Source organism: Nipponia nippon, unplaced genomic scaffold, assembly GCF_047370975.1.
Source record: "Nipponia nippon isolate SJK-2023a ecotype South Korea unplaced genomic scaffold, ASM4737097v1 scaffold_8, whole genome shotgun sequence".
NCBI classification, from domain to species: Eukaryota; Metazoa; Chordata; class Aves; order Pelecaniformes; family Threskiornithidae; genus Nipponia; species Nipponia nippon.
In genome coordinates, this window is record NW_028262402.1 from 7,111,010 (window position 1) to 7,129,570 (window position 18,561).

The 18,561-nt window shown below is 52.5% G+C and overlaps 1 protein-coding gene across 11 annotated transcripts in view; it reads right to left on the reverse strand.

Annotated features, from left to right (window-relative positions):
• The window catches only part of TDRD7 (tudor domain containing 7), a 42,217-nt gene extending 25,527 nt beyond the window's left edge, over positions 1 to 16,690 (reverse strand). For 3 of the 11 annotated variants that reach the window (XM_087742394.1, XM_087742393.1, XM_087742384.1), the window contains exons 1-4: positions 16,390 to 16,690; positions 12,825 to 13,047; positions 3,854 to 3,995; positions 2,172 to 2,385 (exon numbers count right to left, since the gene is read on the reverse strand). In XM_087742394.1, coding sequence (XP_087598520.1) covers positions 2,172 to 2,385; positions 3,854 to 3,995; positions 12,825 to 13,031 — 563 coding nt within the window. In that variant the 5' untranslated portion in view covers positions 13,032 to 13,047; positions 16,390 to 16,690. Of the gene's footprint in view, positions 1 to 2,171; positions 2,386 to 3,853; positions 3,996 to 5,487; positions 5,688 to 12,824; positions 13,048 to 13,173; positions 13,326 to 13,580; positions 13,601 to 15,021; positions 16,313 to 16,389 lie in introns of those variants that run through there. The other 8 variants (XM_087742388.1, XM_087742386.1, XM_087742387.1 and 5 more) reach the window with 8 other exon arrangements.
• Positions 16,691 to 18,561: the final 1,871 nt, after the last annotated feature.

An 18,561-nucleotide genomic window follows, 5' to 3' on the forward strand; every position in this document is an offset into this window, starting at 1 on the left:
ACCCTTTGCCACAGCACAAGATGTCTTCACCTCCAGAACTACCTGGGCCAAAGCACACTTCACCTGTAGCTTCTCCTCCTGAGCAGGGCAGGAACAGACACCAGAAACAAAAGCAGAACACTCTTACCAGAAAGGAGCTCAGGGGAACCTGCCAGAGAGGAACAAAGATGACAACACAAGATGGAGCACACTCCGTTAGAAGAGCCAGAACAGGGATGAAATCTACCTAATTTTATTTCAGGCATTACAAAGCTTCAAGTACTACAAAACACCTTCTGGCTTTCCAGCGACGAATCTGGAGAGAACTGTAAGTGCTCTTTTTGCTCTGCCTGTCCTGGGACAAAGGATTTCTGCCTTTTAGGGAAGTGCCACTTAAAAAAATCGAATTCATCTGCACACACAGAAAAGGGAATCACTCTCACATCTCTCTCACAGCAGGATGACTTGGCTTTTCCCTCCTCTGCGCAGCAGCCTCCTCAACAAAACAGGGAGCAGAGCTGGTGACACGTTTCTCCACTGCAGCTCCACCCAGCTCACTCAGGAGCGGAGAACAGGGGTTAGCTCCGTCCACACTCATGCCTTTAGGGGCTGTGGCGCAGACAGACAGGACCATCTCGAGCCTCCCCGCTCCTGTCGGGGCCCCGGCCTCAATCCCTCCCCTGCTGCATGCAGCACGTCTCTCTTCCCTGGCCTCTACCTCCAAACCCTCCGCTCCTCACACGGCCGCTGACAGCTCCTCCGGCTTCCTCACTGCTCCCGCCACTGCTCTCCTCTCCCCCACCTCAGCTTCACAGCCTCCGGCTCCTGCTGCCACCACCCCCCACCTCCTAACCCCTCCAAATTTCTGCCTGGCCATGTCCAAACAGCTGCTGCTACAGCCACAGCCCGACTGCCCACGGACACAAGGAGCATCTCCTGCCCTCGACAGGAGCCCTGCCCCAGAGCAAAGCCCCAGCAGATCCACCCGCCAGCCCCAGGGACGACTCCCCCTCCCCAGGGCACCTGCCCGCTCCACCAGCACCGCCACGCCAGGGAACTTCCCAGAAAGCACGACCAGCAGAGCGCTGCCATCGCAAAGGGCCCTTTGCGGAGCAGCGGGAAGGTTACGAGGCAGTCCTGTCAGCCGTCAGAAAAATGCTACGCTCTCAGGCACAAAAGCTGAAGCAGCTGCTGCTCTCACGAGGGCTCTGAGCGCATCCTCAGCTCCCCCTCTGGCACCCAGACCCCTGACGCACACGGGACTCAGGCAGGCGACAGGGGCAGGATGCGCCTGCTTTCTGTGGGTCTTCCAGAAAGAGCAGGCACCACGGCAGGATTAAGCTGTCACTCTGCTCCGTGCCACTTCACAGCTACGCCGCCGTGCAAGCGGCCCACCGCTGCCATTTCCATTCAATGCAAGGCTTCGAACCCATCCCGGTGACCTGCAGAGGATTACCACCACAATCACAGCTCCAGCGGACTTAGCGCAGCCACAATGAGGGAACAGCAAACACTTTCTCGCCACCATCAGCTGACGGCCCAGGGCGGCCGAAAACAACACAGAAAGAGAAATGATGGGGCAGCAGTTGGCTAAGCCACCCGGATTAGAGAGGCTCAAAGGGGGCTGAAAACCAGCGTGTACTGCAAAACCAGCATGTACCGCTAACCCAGCAAAACTGCAGCTCCAGCCCTCATCTCAGTTCACCCAAACGCGGTCGGGCAGCTGCTGGGTCCGAGCACGCCAAGAAGGGCCACAAACACCAATGCTGCAACGGAGAAGTCAGCCAAGAAGTAAAGAGCAGCCACCTGCGGACAACCATCACCCTGAACATGCAGCGTCGCCTGTCACCTACACACAAACATCCTTCTGCTTTCTATCGCACTGGTCGCAACGGGAAACTGCGACAGCCCCGCGCACCCTTGCTATGACACCTTTGGCCAGGTTTCTCCCCAGAAGACATGGCAGCAGGCCAAGAGCACGGGGGAGCTGTGGCAGCAGCCAAAAAGGCAGAGAGTCACCCGTCATCCTCCTGGGTACCGACCCACATTCAAACTTCACCTTCTGCAAGGGCGGGAGCCCAGACTCCAACATCCAAAACGCACAGCTGGCATGGCAGCATCCAAGGGTCCAGCACATTTCCTCGCACCTCGCTCACACACGCGCGCGCACACACACACGTGCACACACTGACCTGTTTACCACAGTGACGTGCCTCTGCATGGGCATTTCTTTAGATGGTCCACTCCCAGCGGCTGGAGGCAAGGCAGACCGGGCACTCTCCAGAGTGGGTTTCACCACGCCGCACGCCACTCCTCTGCCTCGTGGCGGGCGAGGAACAGGCCTCTTGCTGCCTTCTTCTGGCATGCTCAAGGGCCTGGGCTGTCGCAAAGTTCCTTTGGGCTTTCCTAAAGAGTTTGCAGACGTAGCCGTGAGTAGCGCTCTCCTCTGCCCAACCCAAAGAGACTTCAAGCACAGCACATGACTCCCTCCAGGGAGCCCAGGCTTGTCCACAAGACACTTCAGAAGGATGCTCTCAGCCACTCTCGTGGGTCTTTTTGCTACAGTATCGTGGCTCGCACCCAAGGACTCACAAACCGCCATCTCCACTGCCGCGCTGCAGCAGGCAAAGAGACAGGACACCCAGCTCTCCTCACACTCTCGGAAAAGCCGTGCACCTGCGAGGTGCCACAACAGCTCACGTCTCAGCTGGAACCCGTGGTCAGGCTGCCCTTTACCACCCAACGGCAGCAGCAGCTCCCAGAGGTGCAGCACGTGCAGCCTAACTCCACCTCCTCGGCCACCTCCCGCACCGCTGCACAAACGGTTTCTTCTTCTCTACCCTGGCTTGCAAGCACCTTCCTCCCAAACTCCCACCACACAGCACAGGTTCCCAAATAACACCTGCAGAGGAGCTCGCCACGCTGGCCAGCAGGCCACACTGGGATAAACAAGCTCTTGGTCACTCCACTGTTCACTTGCTGGTGGTACCACACCAATTTTGGTGGGCTCAAACACTTCCGAGGGGCATTGCCGTGTAAGGCAGTGACCCAACGTGCCTTTATGATCACTGTCGTTTCATTGGGATACGAGTCACCAGTTCAGCTTCCCAACTAGAGGCTAGACTGCTGGGGCGGTCGCAGGAGAGCAAGAAGCAGCAAACCCTTCGTTACGGACGAGAACAGGGGAATACAAGCAAACTGCGACACCCACTGTTGCTGCAAGCTGCTGACTCACAAGCAGATGGGCCTTGCCTGGGCCTGGGCCTGGGATACCCCACTGACAGCAACACAACAACAGCACGGCAGCGAGGGAAAGCTGACCCGCAGGCTCTGGGAAAACACTGCTGCAGCAGCTTATGCAAAAGGCACGGAGGTACAAAGAGCAGGCCTTGGGCATCAGCAGTGCTGTGGCATGACAGCACTTGTAGCAGCAACAGGAGCTGCTGAAACAGCCACAGATGATGCTGCAGGGGCTCCTTTTCGCTGCGAGGGCATGGCTCATCCCTGCCACTCCACAATGGGCCAAGCTCAGCCTCAAAGAACCAGCAGGCTCATTGCCACACTTCTTGCCCGCTTATCAATCACGTTCCTCACAGAAGTATGGGTAGGTGGAAGTAAAGCCAAGCGTCCCCCAAAAACTGTTTTTTCAAGATCATTCACACCTCATGTATGTCCTCAAGAAGGGATTCCTCGCTGACCATGGCTTGCAAGCACAAGCACTCTTGTCAACAACACTCCCTGCTCCCAGGAACTCTTCACCCGGACCATGCAACTCGTGGCCATTAGTGACATACCCTCAAGGCCAAGACTTTTGCTCCAGCAGCTGCACAGTTCTTTCACAAAGGCAGGCCCTCCACAGCTGCCTGGGGCTTACCTGCTAACGTGACTGGAGATGTGTTCTTCAGCCTCATCTGGCAGTTCACTTGCCGTCCCATTTTCCTCTTGGAACTCCTCTGCCGGGCCACCAGTTGAGCGATTGGCACAGTCTCGCTGCAAGCAACAGCATGGCAAATGACCTTGTTGGAGGAGGAAGGGGACAGAGGGGAAAAGAGTCAGTGAGGCCCAAGCTCATCCACAGTCATCAAAACGACTTGCAACCATTTCCATGCCTGTAAACTGCTGGGTCATGCAGGCCTGCAGGCAGTTCAGCAAAGGCTTCAGCAGCAGACACAGACCTTGGAGACATCCCTCTTCTTTTGCAGTGCACCTCAGATATCAGCAAAGCAGACAGCCAGAGCCCTTCCATCACCTTCCCGCATGAGGTCGCTTACCAAAGAAACAGCACAGTTGGCTGCACAGATCACCTTGCAGGCACCAGGCTGGCCCCCAACAACAGCCTGACCTTGCGCAAGCCCATGGCCACCTCCCTGGCCTCCTTAACGGCCTCTTGCCTCGACCTCCCCTTGCCATGTCTCAGGAATGCCGCCACAGGCCATCCCTTGAATGGATGCAGGAATCCTCCTTCAGCAAGCCCCAAACCACATGCCTAGCATGCACTTTGCCTCACAGAGCAGATGCAAATCCAAACTTTTGGGCCATTCAACTGCTAACAGCCTGCAAAGGCAGCTGGACGAGTACTCCTCCAGCACTCCACATGGACATAGGCAGCCACCCAAACCCCCCTGAGTGAAAAACAGGAGTCTGTGGTCTCAGGGGCTCTCTCCATGGGTCTCAGCCATACCCTGTGGTGGTGGTATGGGCTGAAAAAGGGGCCCTCACGCACAGCACCACTACCCTCATAACCGCGACCCCCAACAAGCACGGGGGTTGACAATTTAGCACGGGAACAGGGCAGGAGAAACTCAAGGACTTGGCCAGCACCTCTGAAATTTAGCAAACAGCAGCTCCAGAAAGGAACTTTTCTCACAAGCGAGGCAGGGCAACCAAAGCAGAAAAAACAAGTGCCAAGACAAAAAAGAAAGCGATTGCTAAGCAGCAACAGCCTGCTTGAGAGCTCTCCTCAGTCCCTCAGGCTGACCCAAACAGCCCAGGGAAGTACAGGCAAGGGATGACAACACTTGGACGGAACAGGGCAACACTCTTGGCCTCTAGCCATGCACTCCAGCTCATCCTTCCCCTCCTCTTCCTCCTCTGCTGCACACCCAGCACCCACACTGGGCTGGCTCAACATACACCCATTGGATGGAGGTCCTCTCCTTCTGAGGGACAGCTCTCCCATCCGAGGAGCTCCTGCTTAGAAATCTGACAGCGTACCCACTGCGTAGTCAACACCTATGCAAAAAGCATACCAGCAGCCTCACCACTGCAGTGGTTAAATGCAAGGAATCACAGAAAAATTGAGGCTGGAAGATGTCTCTATAGACCATTTCATACAGCATCTCTGCTCAAAGCAGCATCAAGTAGACCTAGTTGCTCAGGATATTGTCCAGTCTCAGGGTGGAATATCTCCAAGCATGGAGACTTCTCAACCACTCTGAACAGCTCGTTGCAGTGTTTAGCCACCCTCGCTGTAAAACAGTGGGTTTTTTAATGTTTAAATGGAATTACCTGTATTTCAATTTGCTCCTGTCGTCTCTTGTCTGTTCACTGGATACCACCAAGAACTGGTGATTGAGTTTGGCCCCATGTTTTTTTACTCCCTCCAACAGGTATTAATAAACATGGATAAGATCCCCCTGAGCTTTCTCTTCTCCGGAACGAACAGTCCCAGCTCTCTGAGCGCTCCATCAAAGATGTTTCAGTCCCCTCATCATCTTCACAGCCATTCACTGGACTGGCTTCAGTCTGTACTTGTCTCTCTTGTTCTGGGGAGCATGGTACTGGGCACACATTCCCAGATGTGGTCTCACTAGGGCTGAGTAGAGGGGAATAATCACCTCCATCAGTGTGCTGGCAACACTCTTCCTAATGCAACCCAGTATGCTATTGGTCTCCTTTGCTGCACATTAGTGCTCGCTGTGAACTTTGTGTCCACCAGAACCCCCAGGGATTTCTCTGCCAAGCCGCTTTCCAGCTGGTCAGCCCCCAGACTGTACAGGTGCATGGGGTTATTCTTCCCCAGGTGCAGGACTTGGCATTTCCCTGCACTGAACTTCATAGGGTTCCTGTTGTTCCATTTCTCCAGCTTGCTGAGGTCCCTCTGAATGGCAGCACACCCATCTGTTCTGTCAGTCCCTCCTACCATCTACAGACTTGCTGAGGATGATCTCTGTCCCATCATCTAGGTTATTCAAGAACACATTAGACAGCATTTCCCCAACATCAACCCCTGAGCATGCCACTGGTGACTAGCCTCCCGATGAGTTTTACGCCACAATTATGGGAGAGACTGTCAAAAGCCTTACTAAATTCAGATAAACTACACCCAATGCTCTCCCCTCATCCACCCAATCAGTCATCTCATTTTGGAAGGGTATCAGTTTGTCCACATACAATTTTCACTTCATAAATCCATACTTGCTCCTACTTGCCTTCTTGTCTTTCACATGTCTGGAACAGCTTTCTAGGATTAGTTGCTCAATCCCCTTCCCAGAGATCGAGGTCAGGCTGATCAGCCTGCGGTTCCTCAGATCCTCCTTCCACCCCTTCCTGAAGGTACAGGTGATACTTGCTTTCTTCCAGTCCTCAGCAACCTCCCACAAACCACCATGACCTTTCCGAGATAATTGCGAGTGGTCTTGCAACACCATCAGCCAGCTCCCTCAGCACCCGCGGGAGCATTGCAACAGACCCATGGACTTGTTGCACGTCCAGTTTGTTTAAATGTTCCCTAGCCTAATCCTCCCCCACTGAGGGTAAGTTTTCCTTGCCCTGCACTTTCCCACTGGTCTCAGGAGCCTTAGGATTGCTGATGGCTGGTCTTACCAGTAACGACCAAGGCAAAGGCGGGAATCAGTGCCTCAGCCTTCTCCACGTCCTTTAAGACCAGGTCCCCATTGCCATTCATCAGCAGGCCCACATTTTCTCTAGTCCTCCTTTTGCTGATGATGTACCTCTAGAAACCTTCCTTGTTGCCCTTCATGTCCCTTGCCAGATTCAGCTCCACATGGGCTTTAGCTTTCCTGAGCCCATCCCTGCTTGTTTGGACAGCGTCTCTATATTCCTCCCACCTCACCCAACTCTGCTTCTGCCTCTTGTGCGCATGCTTTTAATGGTAGAGTTAAGTCAGGAGCTCCTTGTTCATCCATGTGTGCTTCCTGCAACCTTGCTTTTAAAACAGTCACTTAGATAAGAGAAAAACTTTGTCATACAGTGGACAGTACCCGACTGAGTCTTAACTCATCCTTGTGAAAGATGAACCTGAAATCCTTAACTCTTCACCCTTCCAGAGATTTCTGTGCAACGACCTGTGCTCCATGGTTTGAGAATGTATTTGAAAGGGCTGTAGTGAAATGAAACACAGCAAAGGCTTGTAGTCCTTCATTTGCTGTACCTTCTTTCTTTTTCTGTTGTTCCTGTATTTTCTCCTGTTGCCTGTACAGTTGACCAGGTACTTTAAGAACTTGGTTCGGAAGGATGCTCTCAGAACTGGCAGTGCTTTGGGAGCTGTTCTGAAGGTGATGGCACTCTGTCTTGGTTTTCAAGTTGTTGAACCAGCCAATAATAAATGCAGTCTTTCCTAAGCTCACGCATGCTTGTTTGGGCACTGTCTCTACATTCCTCCCAGGTTGCTCTTCCCTGCTCCCACCTCATGCATGCTTCCTTTTTATGGCTGAGTTTTGTCATGAGCTTCTTGTTCATCCATGCAGTGCTGCCACCTTTGCTTTTTTCCCCTGATCACCGGGACAGATCATACTTGAAATTGGGGGAGACAATCCTTGAAAATCCACTACCTCTCCCACACCACTCTTCTCTGCAGGACTCTATCCCATGGGAGTCTTCCAAGCAGATTCCTGAACAGGCCAAAGTCTGCTCTCCTGAAGTTCTGCCTTGTTGATACTGCTCTTTGCTTTATTCCCCTCCTTTCAGGCTCCCGAACACCACCAGCTCGTGGTCACTGCAGCCAGGGCTGTCCCCAGCCTTTACATCCCCAACCAGTTCTTCCTTGTTTGTAAGAATCAGGTTCAGCAGAGGATCTCTCCTCATCAGCTCATCACTTGTGTCAGGAAGTTGTCATCAGCACACCCCAGACGCATCCTGGATTGCTCATGCTTGGCTGTCTTGTCCCTCCAGCAGGTATGGCAGTGGCTCAAGTCCTCCGTGAGGACCAGGGCCTGCAAATATGAGGCTTCTTGGAGCTGTCAGAAGGCGGCATCACCTGCTTCATCTACCACTTCTTCCCAATGAGGGCATTTGTAACAGACAGCCACGATCTTGCCCGTACACTGGTCTGCCCACTACCCGTAAGCCGTAAGCTCTTGCTGTCTCATCATCTGTCCCAAGGCAGAGCTCCAAGCATTCCCACTGCTCTCACACCTGGAGTAGTTCGCAGAAACTCCTTCTCCTCGCCGTTCCAGCCTGTCATTCCTCAACAGCCTGTCCCCGTCCACGACAGCACGTCAGTTGTATGAGCTGTCTCAACAGCTCTCCATGACCCCAAAGAGACTGCAGCTCTGAACGGCATGCAGACCTCCAGTTTCTCCTGGTTGTGCCCCATTGTGCTGGTTTTGACTGGGTGTCGTGGTTTAACCCTAGCTAGCAACTAAGCACCACGCAGCCGCTCGCTCACTTCCTTCTTGGTGGGATGGGGGAGAGAAGCGGAAGGGTAAAAGGGAGAAAACTCATGGGTTGAGATAAGAACAGTTTAATAGTTGAAGTAAACTAAAATAGAACAGTTAAATGGGTAAAGCAAAAGCTGTGCACACAAGCAAAACAAAACAAGGAATTCATTCACTACTTCCCATGGGCAGGCAGGTGTTCAGCCATCCTCAGGAAAGCAGGGCTCCATCACGCGTAACGGTTACTTAGGAAGACAAACGCCATCACGTCAAATGTCCCCCCCTTCCTTCTTCTTCCCCCAGCTTACATACTGAGCATGACGTCATATGGTATGGAATAGCCCTTTGGCCAGTCTGGGTCAGCCGTCCTGGCTGTGCACCCTCTCAGCTGCCCCCCCCGCCCTGCCCCCTCGCCCCGTGCACCCGGCAGAGCATGGGAAGCTGAAAAGTCCTTGACCAGTGTAAGCAATACCTAGTAACTATTTAGCACTACTTAGCTAGAACCAAAACATCAGTGTGTTATTGACGTTGTTCTCATCCTAAACCCAAAACACAGCACTATACCAGCTACTAAGAAGAAAGTTAACTCTATCCCAGCTGAAACCAGGACACTGGGATAAACTGATTTTCTTTCATAGTAGCTAGTATGGGGCTATGTTTCGGATTTGTGCTAGAAACAGTGTTGATAATACAGGGATGTTTTCGTTACTGCTGAGCAGTGCTTACACAGAGTCAAGGCCTTTTCCACTTCTCATCCCACCCCACCAGCGAGTAGGATGGGGGTGCACAAGAAGCTGGAAGGGGACACGGCTGGGAGAGCTGACCCCAACTGACCGAAGGGATATTCCATACCATATGACGTCATGCTCAGCATATAAAGCTGGGGGAAGAAGAAGGAAGGGAGGGACGTTCGGAGTGATGGTGTTTGTCTTCCCAAGTAACCGTTACGCGTGATGGAGCCCTGCTTTCCTGAGGATGGCCAAACACCTGCCTGCCGATGGGAAGTAGTGAGTGAATTCTTTGTTTTGCTTTGCTTGCACGTGCAGCTTCTGCTTTCCCTATTAAACTGTCTTCATCTCAACCCATGAGTTTTCTCCCTTTTACCCTTCCGCTTCTCTCCCCCATCCCACCAGGGTGTGAGTGAGTGAGCAGCTGTGTGGTGCTTAGTTGGCAGCTGGGGTTAAACCATGACACCCATGCTGCAGGCCATTGTGTAGAGGCACTTCAGAGAGATGCCCATTTCCAGAGAAGGGTGCGAGAGCTTCCTCATACTCCTAGCTAACAGGCATTTCCCTGTTTACGTGGAGGCACATGGGATGGGCCATCTTCAGCCCTGCTCTGTTCTCAAGGTCTCAACATAAAAGATTTTTTGCTCATACACAGTTTATCATCGTTTCATAAATGCATGTTTTCACATCTTTGGTACATTTCAGGTTTCTCCTGTTACTAATGTCGTAAGTTATTTTCGGCATTTTCTTCCCTTGTTTTCACATCACAGTGACTTTAAGTTTAGCATAAATGATGGTTTGAGTTAGAATGAATTCAGATGTAAAAAGAGATGGGGTGGATGAATTCACTTGCAGTAGAACAAAGCAGTCTTGAAATTCCTCTTTTTGGAGGGGCCTAGTTATTCAAGCAGAAGTCAAAGTTTTCTTAGAGGAAGGTGCAACCATATGCTGCTTGTAACTGAACATGGAGCAAAGCAAAGCAGGGTTCCTTGAAATAACACAACCACCTGTTGCAGGTGCACAGTATTTCAGTTTGCAGTGAAATACTTGCAGTGAACCCTTGCAGTGTTTTCTCATCCTGTGTGGAAACTGGAGAATATACCTATTGCATGAAGGAATAATTGTCAGCGTTCATCTTTTCTATATTCAAGAAGGCTAAATTAGTGTTCAGTAGTAAGAGGAACAGGGGACAATTTATATCATTGCCTTTCCAACACAACCAGTCTGTTCAGCATCAGTTACCCAGGCAATATTCATCTCACACAAATCCTTTGATTTACGGAACATGTAGCACTCTGAGATCAATTTGTATTATCTACTGCCCAGTTTATAGGACTGCTTGTTGAATGTGTCTCTTGTGGTATGTCTTGGACAGCTGCCCTAGCAGTAAACAAAGTCCTGTTAGGACTACCTAGCCTGCAGCCAGCATCATCAGCTGCTAGCAGATGTCTGTGTGCGCGAGTGTGGCTTGCTTTCCTGCCCCACTGTCCCCAAAGAGATTAAAGGAAGAGGCAAAGGTCATGGCAACCTTTTTGGAGGTCAGAGTACTCCCAGAGCCACAGAGAGAGACTGGTTGACTGCATGCTCTTGCAGCAGGCTTGTGTGGGCTCTGAGCTATGGTCTCAGCTTATAACGGAGCTCAAATATTCTGGAAAGACGTGAACAAAGAGCAAAGTGTTATACTGAAGTACTGCCCAGGTCCTGTATCAGGAAAGCATGCAGGACCAGTCCCAGTTACCAGCCCATGCCCATGCATAACCACACTTGCCACCCTCTGCTCAATGTCTGCCCAATGGCAACAGGAGGGTCGTAGAACAGCAACGTGGGCTCAGTCTTTGTGTCTCTCCCGCCTCCCAGGTGTTTGCAGGGTGCTTCTTCTCAGTTGCTTCAGTCATGTGGAGCATAGTCAGCACTCCTAAACCAAAGCTAGTCCTGCTCAACTACCTCAAGACTCCTGTTTAGTAGCTGTCTCCTTTTCCACCTCCTAAAGCCACGTTTCACTCTCCCCTTACAGCTGCCACAGAGAAGGCACCGCGTCTAGTGCTATCCAAGAGTCCACGAAGCTCTCAGCACACATCGTATTAGAGGATAAGCAAGGCTCTCAAGGGAACGGGAGGATACCAGATTACACCCTGCAAGGCCCTAGTTAGGAACAGATGGCTATCTGCCAGAGCCACCATGAGGAAGCATTAAATTGCAGCATCATAAATGTTCCCAGAGGTACCTGCATTCATGTTACTGATGCAGATGCAGCTGATGCAGGCTTGGAGCAAGCGGAAAAGAACCCCAAACTCGGATAACTGCTGCAAAAGGGCAAATTCTGAGTGTTGTAAAAATGCAGCAAGGGAACCCCTTGCTTAAAAACAGCCAGATTTCCAGACATCAGCACAAAACTCAGGGCACCTCTTGTCACACTCTTCACAGCTAACCAGGAAGACCTAGTTCTGAGTTCCTAGATGCCAACCCAATCCAGCTGAGCCAACAAGGGAGCTCAGCCTTAAGTGCTGGCTCTCCAGACCTGCTGTGACAGCCATACATTGTGCCAAACATCTGCTAGCTTTCTCCTCTCCCACGGAGTACACAGACTTCATGAACCCAAACATGGCTCCAACAAGGGAGAGGCTTCAAGCTCTCCACTCAAACAGATCACCTACAAATCATGCAGCTACAGCAACCATCAACAGAATGCCTTTTGACTCAAAACCAGGAACTCCACACTATTGGACAAGGAGGCTTGTGGTCCTGACAAGCTGCTTCCAAGCTGGCAGCCACCAGGAGACACAGGCTAGTGCAGCAAGGCCAAGGAATAAGGGAGAACTCTCCCACCACACTAATATTCTCTGCTGAGCTCTGCTTCACCTTCTCCTTGATTTCTGTGCTGACTCCTTTTCCCTTGTACACTTGCTAAGCTGAGGCGTTGCAACTCTTGCATCAAGGCACCTCACTTGAATGGGCTCTTCCTCCCCTTGGCAAGTCTTCACAGTCCTGCGGCACCACAACTCATGACAAACAAGAGTGCTAAGCCTAAAGCAAGCATTGTCAGGCTTATAAGGAACAGCACCCATAACAGTTTTGCTGTAGGAAAAAGATGACTCTAAACCCCACCCTGAAGAGATGATGAAGGCAGACACACACAACTTAACCTTCTTTATGGTCTCAGGACAACCCACCAATATCCCCCCAAGAGTCAGAAAAGCTGAGACACAGACCAGAGGTCTACACTCACATAAACTGGCTTTCCAGCCAGAACTCCCATTTCTGGGAAAATACCCTGCAACCTTCCACCTTTTGCAAACACAACTTCTCGGTCTGCGTGCAGAGGCAGGAAAATAAGGGGCACCTGGTCTATGCCAGAGCTTCCACTTCTCCCAGCATTAGTGCACCACATGCACGCTACAGCACTTTTCTCAGAAATCCATGGCACAGGCAGAGGTAAAGTTATGAACCGTGCACACTTTACAAACACGAAAGCCATTTCTGAATTGTAACTGATTCTTACCTCTCCCGTTTTGCTCCTTTCCATTCTGACCACTCCTGGGACGCTCTCCAAGTAGCTTTCCAGTGTGCCATGTCCTAGGTGCCTGAAGGGAATCCACTCGCTGGTCAGGGATTTGTATTCACCCTGAAGCTCTGATAAAGGTATGCCATTTTTAAAGGGATGAAGAACAGCTCGCAGTGTTTTTGCAATAACTTCAGGCTCCTGCATCTTCACCTATAAGCCCCTCCACCCCAAAAGAAAAAAAAAAGGCATTTTTACATACACAGGCTAAAAATACCAACTTTTACTATGCAACCTCCCTCCCCAAACAAGCAAGGACTCAGCAGCTCAGTGGCTCTTCTTTGGAGACCTTGATAATTCTGGGTACACTTGTAGAGGCCTGGTCCTGCCAGCCAAGCAGAGGGTGGTATGAAACACACGGGGCATGACATTGTCGATAAAAGCAGCTGTAGGAGCACAGCAGCCCCCGTGCATGGGCTGGCCCTGCCAGCCAATCACCACAGACCACGTGGCCAGAAGAGGGGCGGGGCTGCCAGGCAACTGGCCCATGTCACTGCCCACAGGGCCAGGACTTCCACCGGCGGCGGGGCAGGGACCCGCCGCCCCCCACCTTGGCGCCCCGTGGCCCATGGTGACGCCAGGTAGCTCACGACCGCTTCTCCCTCACGCGAATCCGCATCCCCGCGCCAACGCCCACAGGGTGCGCATCAGCTCTGCCACGGAAACCACATGCACCCGGGCCATAGCACTCCTTACCCACAGGCACGTGACACCTTGACTCCACAGGCGCCTCTTCAGAGAAAACCCAACAGAAGCGAAACCCACTCCCTGAAAGCTGGGGGCTAGACACGGCAGGAGTGCCACAGAGCCAGAGCCGACGCCACCCCATCTCACGGCCAGTCGAACACCCTGTCCGGAGAAACACGCGCCTGCCACTGCAGCGCTGGTAAAGGCGCAAGTAGTCTGCCACTTCATCTCCAAAAGCACCCTCCCTGGTGCCAGAGGCTGCTAGAGTGCTGGCGAGACACTTTAGGAGAAGACGTACCTGCCAGCAAGGGCTCCTGCCCGGGAAGGCTGGGCAGCGCAGGAGGTGGTTTCAAAGCAGGTGCCAGAGCTACCTAAAGCTCTCCCCCTGCCTCAGCTCACAGGCGTGCGCACACTCAGGGCTCCTCCAGGGCCAGCCAGCCACGCTCACAGAATGCCAGGGAGCTCCAGGCGCAAGTGCTGCCGGCAGGCTCAGCACTCCTGGGCAGGCGTTCTGCTTGCCGCAGGGGCAGTCCCACCACGATCGTGGATCGAAGCCCGACGCAGCTCTCGCACAACCCAGGACCAACCCTGCTCTCCAAGCGTGCGCTGCACGCAGGGTCCAGTCCTGACACTGAGCACACTCGTGGGCTCAAAACACCTCACCTTCACCCCCCGGCAACTAACGTGCAACACGAGCAGAGGCAGTGGTTCAGGAGAAGGCAGCCTCGCACTCCTCAAGCCTCTCTCGCTCAAGACACAACAGGAGGGTCCCTCGCCTCCAGCACACGAAGGCGAGCAACTGCCGCTCGCGGACCTGCGCGGTGCTCTCTACAAATGGCGGCAGCAAAAGGCAGCTGCCTGCAACTGCACCACCACTATGTGGGACGCCACGGCAAGTTAGCCTGTGCTGCTCTCTGCACAGGCTGCCCCTCTCCCCTCACCGCTTCCCTTTTTCAGGGGAAATCACCCTGGGCAACACACCAAGTCCAAAAGGAAGAGAAATCCCAGCCCTCAGCGCGTTTCAGATGCTGTGCCACACGTTTCAGTCTACGCACGGACACTAACACTGTCTCTACCTTCCTGCACCCAAGTGCACCACAGCCCAACTCAGGTGCCGGGCAACGAGGCACAGCATTAAGGCCTGTTCTTCACCGTTCCTTGAACAGTTTTACTTTATGCACACACAGCACTTCACTAACCTGACCATGGCTCTGTGTCTGTACACGCGTATTTACACACGGGCACACCCACATACCTACACCTCTACAGACAGCACTGTGTATACATGTGTTTACACACACATGGCTCCTTACCCCAGCAATCCCTGCCCTCGCGGGTCCAGTGTGTTTCACTGACCGACCCTGGAACAACCTCTACCACGGCCACCTTCACAGCACCCCCTGCCCGACTACGGGCCACAGCACTACTGTGCCCAGGAGGAGGAGCGCACCTTGAACACGGGCACTTGCACACCTCCAGGTGGCAATGGGCGGCAGCCACGCTGGGCATGTGGATCCTTCTCTCCTCTTTTCAGAGACTTAGCAGCTGGTGAACAGAGCTTCACAGGATGGACCACAAAGAGTGAGAGGAGGTGGTGGTCACCTGCCAGAAGGAAAAGACCCAGGAAGTCCGTATCTCTTGGATCCACTCAGTGTCATGGGGACATCGTGTGTTGGGCGAATGCATAAGTCTCCACCTGGTATTAAAGTTTCGATCGTATAAAAAAACCAGACCCCCAAACACTGAGAAGTGCACCAAAAATGCAATTTTGTCTGCAGTTGTGTTCCAAGTCACATACATGCAAGAGATACGGAAAAGTCAATGAGAAGCATTTTTGGGGCCTTTTTCTCAATTCTCTCTTTTAAATAATATACCCAAGTTCTTATTTCATTAATGTGGCTCTTGAAAGTCCTCTTACCTGAACTACCTGAATTTAACTTACTGCTCAGGAAAAATTAATGCAATATCCATTAGAGCTGGGCAGAGTGACAAGGAAGAAAACTTACAATAACCTGGGAAGGCAATTTCAAAGGTTGATTCAGAACAGGAAACTCCAATAAAAAAAGAGAGGGGGCGGGAAGGTGGGGGGGACGACATCAAGCCACCATCAGATAGCTCTGTAGTACACCAATACTAAAGAACTGAGTTAGATCAGAACTAGCAAACAGGATGCCATAAAATATATCACCCTAAATTATATTATGAGGAGCAGTCATGAGGACAATTCACCTAGTTAAATAAGATGACAGATACTAACATACGAAGGTTAAACCAAATGCAGTCTTCGACTTACACCTGACCGATGTTCCCATTCCTACAGCTAGCACTAATGCAGAAGACTTGCAACACAGTAATGGTGACAATAAGTAACACATTGATACGTCAGCAGAAAACTACGTAGCTCAGAGTGGCTTCTGAAGCTGTTTTTAAAATTCTTTTTGTGGTCAGCTGCTGTAAGGTTAGGTCATTCAACAGTTACGACATTCACCCAGCGGCTCATTGCATCCAGAGGGGAGGACACTCCATTGGAAACACAGCCCGAGGAGCCTCTATCAGTAAGTCAGGGCACATAATACAAACTAGTCTTCTCCAGCATCTGAGCAGGAACTTTTTTTGACATGCTTAGAACAGATTACCAGCCTCCAGTCGCAAAATGGTCTCCATGCTGCAAATTATTACGCAGACTAACAAAAAAAGGAAGTGAAGACAGTTTTCCTGCTTGGAAGGATGAACTCCCCAATAGCCACACTTTTCAAAGACTACAAACACAACCCTGTGGAACACCAGTCTCCTCTGAAGGCACAAAGCAGTCACTAACCCGCTGAAGTCGGGACACTTTCTCCGTCACAACGGAGCCACTGAGGAGAAGCAGCCTCTCGCTGACAGGCAGAGCCTGGCCCTCCACACTGCCTCTCCCCCCAGCCCGGGAGGGCTTACGCCCGGCGGGGCTCCGCTGTTTCCTTACCACCGCCTCAACCCACGGGCTTTCAGACACCAGCCAAAGCCTCTTCCCCTGTCGCTGCCGCCGCCGCCGCGGGCCGGGGCCGGGCCGAGCGCCGCCGCCTCCCTCTGAGGGGAGGGCGCGGAAACGCCGCCCGCTCCCCGCGCGCCGAGCCAGCGGCCGCGCCGCGCCGCCCCGCCCTGCGCCGCCCGCTCGCGCCCAACCGCCGCCAACCGCCCCGCCCCGCGGCGCCCCCCGCGCATGCGCCGGCGCCCCGCCCGCCTGCTGCCGCCATTCCCGGGGCTCCGGCGGCTGGGGGGGGGCTGCCCGCCCCGCCGGTGGCGCCCCCGTTCACCGTGCCCTCTACCTGTGGGGACGGTGGAACCTCGTGCCTATTACAAGGCAGCAGCTAAAACCGCCTTCTCGAGGGAGAGACCGAGGAGTGACCGTTAAGTGCGTCTCTTCTACAGAGAGCGCGGGTTTTAAATTAATCCACTTAATTGCTTCAGTTTCAGAGTGCTGAAAACTTAGGTGAATTTAATTCTATAGTTGGGCCTCTCTGTTGATATCTGTACAAACCCTCCATCAAGGAGGGGCTGGGGGCCCGGGCATCACCTGAACGTTGCCCGCACTGCCCTGGGCCTGTGGCCCCCTCTCAGCGGGGCTGTGCCTGCTCAGCCTGGACGCAGGCAGCTGCTGAGCTTCAGGTGCCATATGTCTGCCTGGGCACCTGGAGCAGTGCTGCATACGTGAAACCTTTAGCTCCCACAGGTTCGGCTTTTGTTGCATCCTCCAGCTATCCAGTCCCACGGCTGATCAGTGCCCCAGACAGAGGAGCAGAAGATGGTCACCAGCCATATGCCATCAGGCCTTGTCAAGTCAGTTGTCCGCTGCCAGCAATGGAGAGCCCCTTGCCATCCTGCCATCAGGGGGACCTGTCACGCTGCAGCTCGCCTGCAGCCGTATTCCCTTCTCTGCAGATGTCGGCCACTTCCGAGAGCCAGACTGGAGGCAACATCAGGTCGAGCTGCATGATGGCAGATCGACGGAGGGCTGCCAAAGCCAAGCCAGGGGCCTGCCCCACAGAAGGGCAGAGGTGGAGGTGCTGAACCTCACCTGGGGTGTGCCTGCAAAGGGCTCCCAATGATGACTACCACCGAGACTTGGTGACAGCCGCCTTCTGCCACAACCATGACAGCCTCCAGAGACTGCTTCCTGTCAGAGTCCAGTATTCTCTGACCAGGCTTTTTTAGATAATCCACATGTGGAAGGTCCAATGTTTTATACAAATTTTACTCATTTGAGGCTATTTGCATTTACAAGGGTTTTCCATTTAGTAGGGTGAGACAACAGTCACAGTGTAAATACATGTTCCATTTTGCAGACTATTGCATTTCCAGTATACTGTGGAATCACAATATGGTTGTGAATCTCGTTACTGGTTTCTAGAATATGCTTATTGTCACAACGCTGGCTGTCCCTAATTGCCGGGAAGGGATACGTGGGTTGCAGCCAGCTCAAGCCCAGAGCTCTCTTTTTAGACGTCCTTTGTTCATTGTTTTTTGTAGTTATTGTTGGGATGAGCCACATATACACTCCGTATGTGGGTTTATTGCCGTCGTGCCTGCAGTGTGAAGTCTGTACCCCATCTCTTCCCACTTCATACCTGTACTCCTCTATGCTTCTTGCTGTAACTTCTCAAGGCCTTCAGTATCATGCCAATTTCTCTCACTGCCTCATTGTTCTAGTGCTGCAAATATCTCGTTCAACATAGAACAAGTGCTTCCAACTATTCTCGTTACAAAATTATGGTCACGCTGGACAAAGGTAAAGAAAAATAAAACAAATAGCCGTATTGACCTTATAAATATAGCTGTCGCAGCTAAAAAAAAGTAAAACAAAGTTGCAGGCCAGCCAAGAAAAGTTCACGCAGAGCAAGCTTCACAGCTCCCAGCCTGAGGCCTTGTCAACTCAGTACAGAGTTGAGCCATTACTTGTTTTGTTAAGCACTTCACGTAAGTTATACAAACCACAAAACTATTATACTTA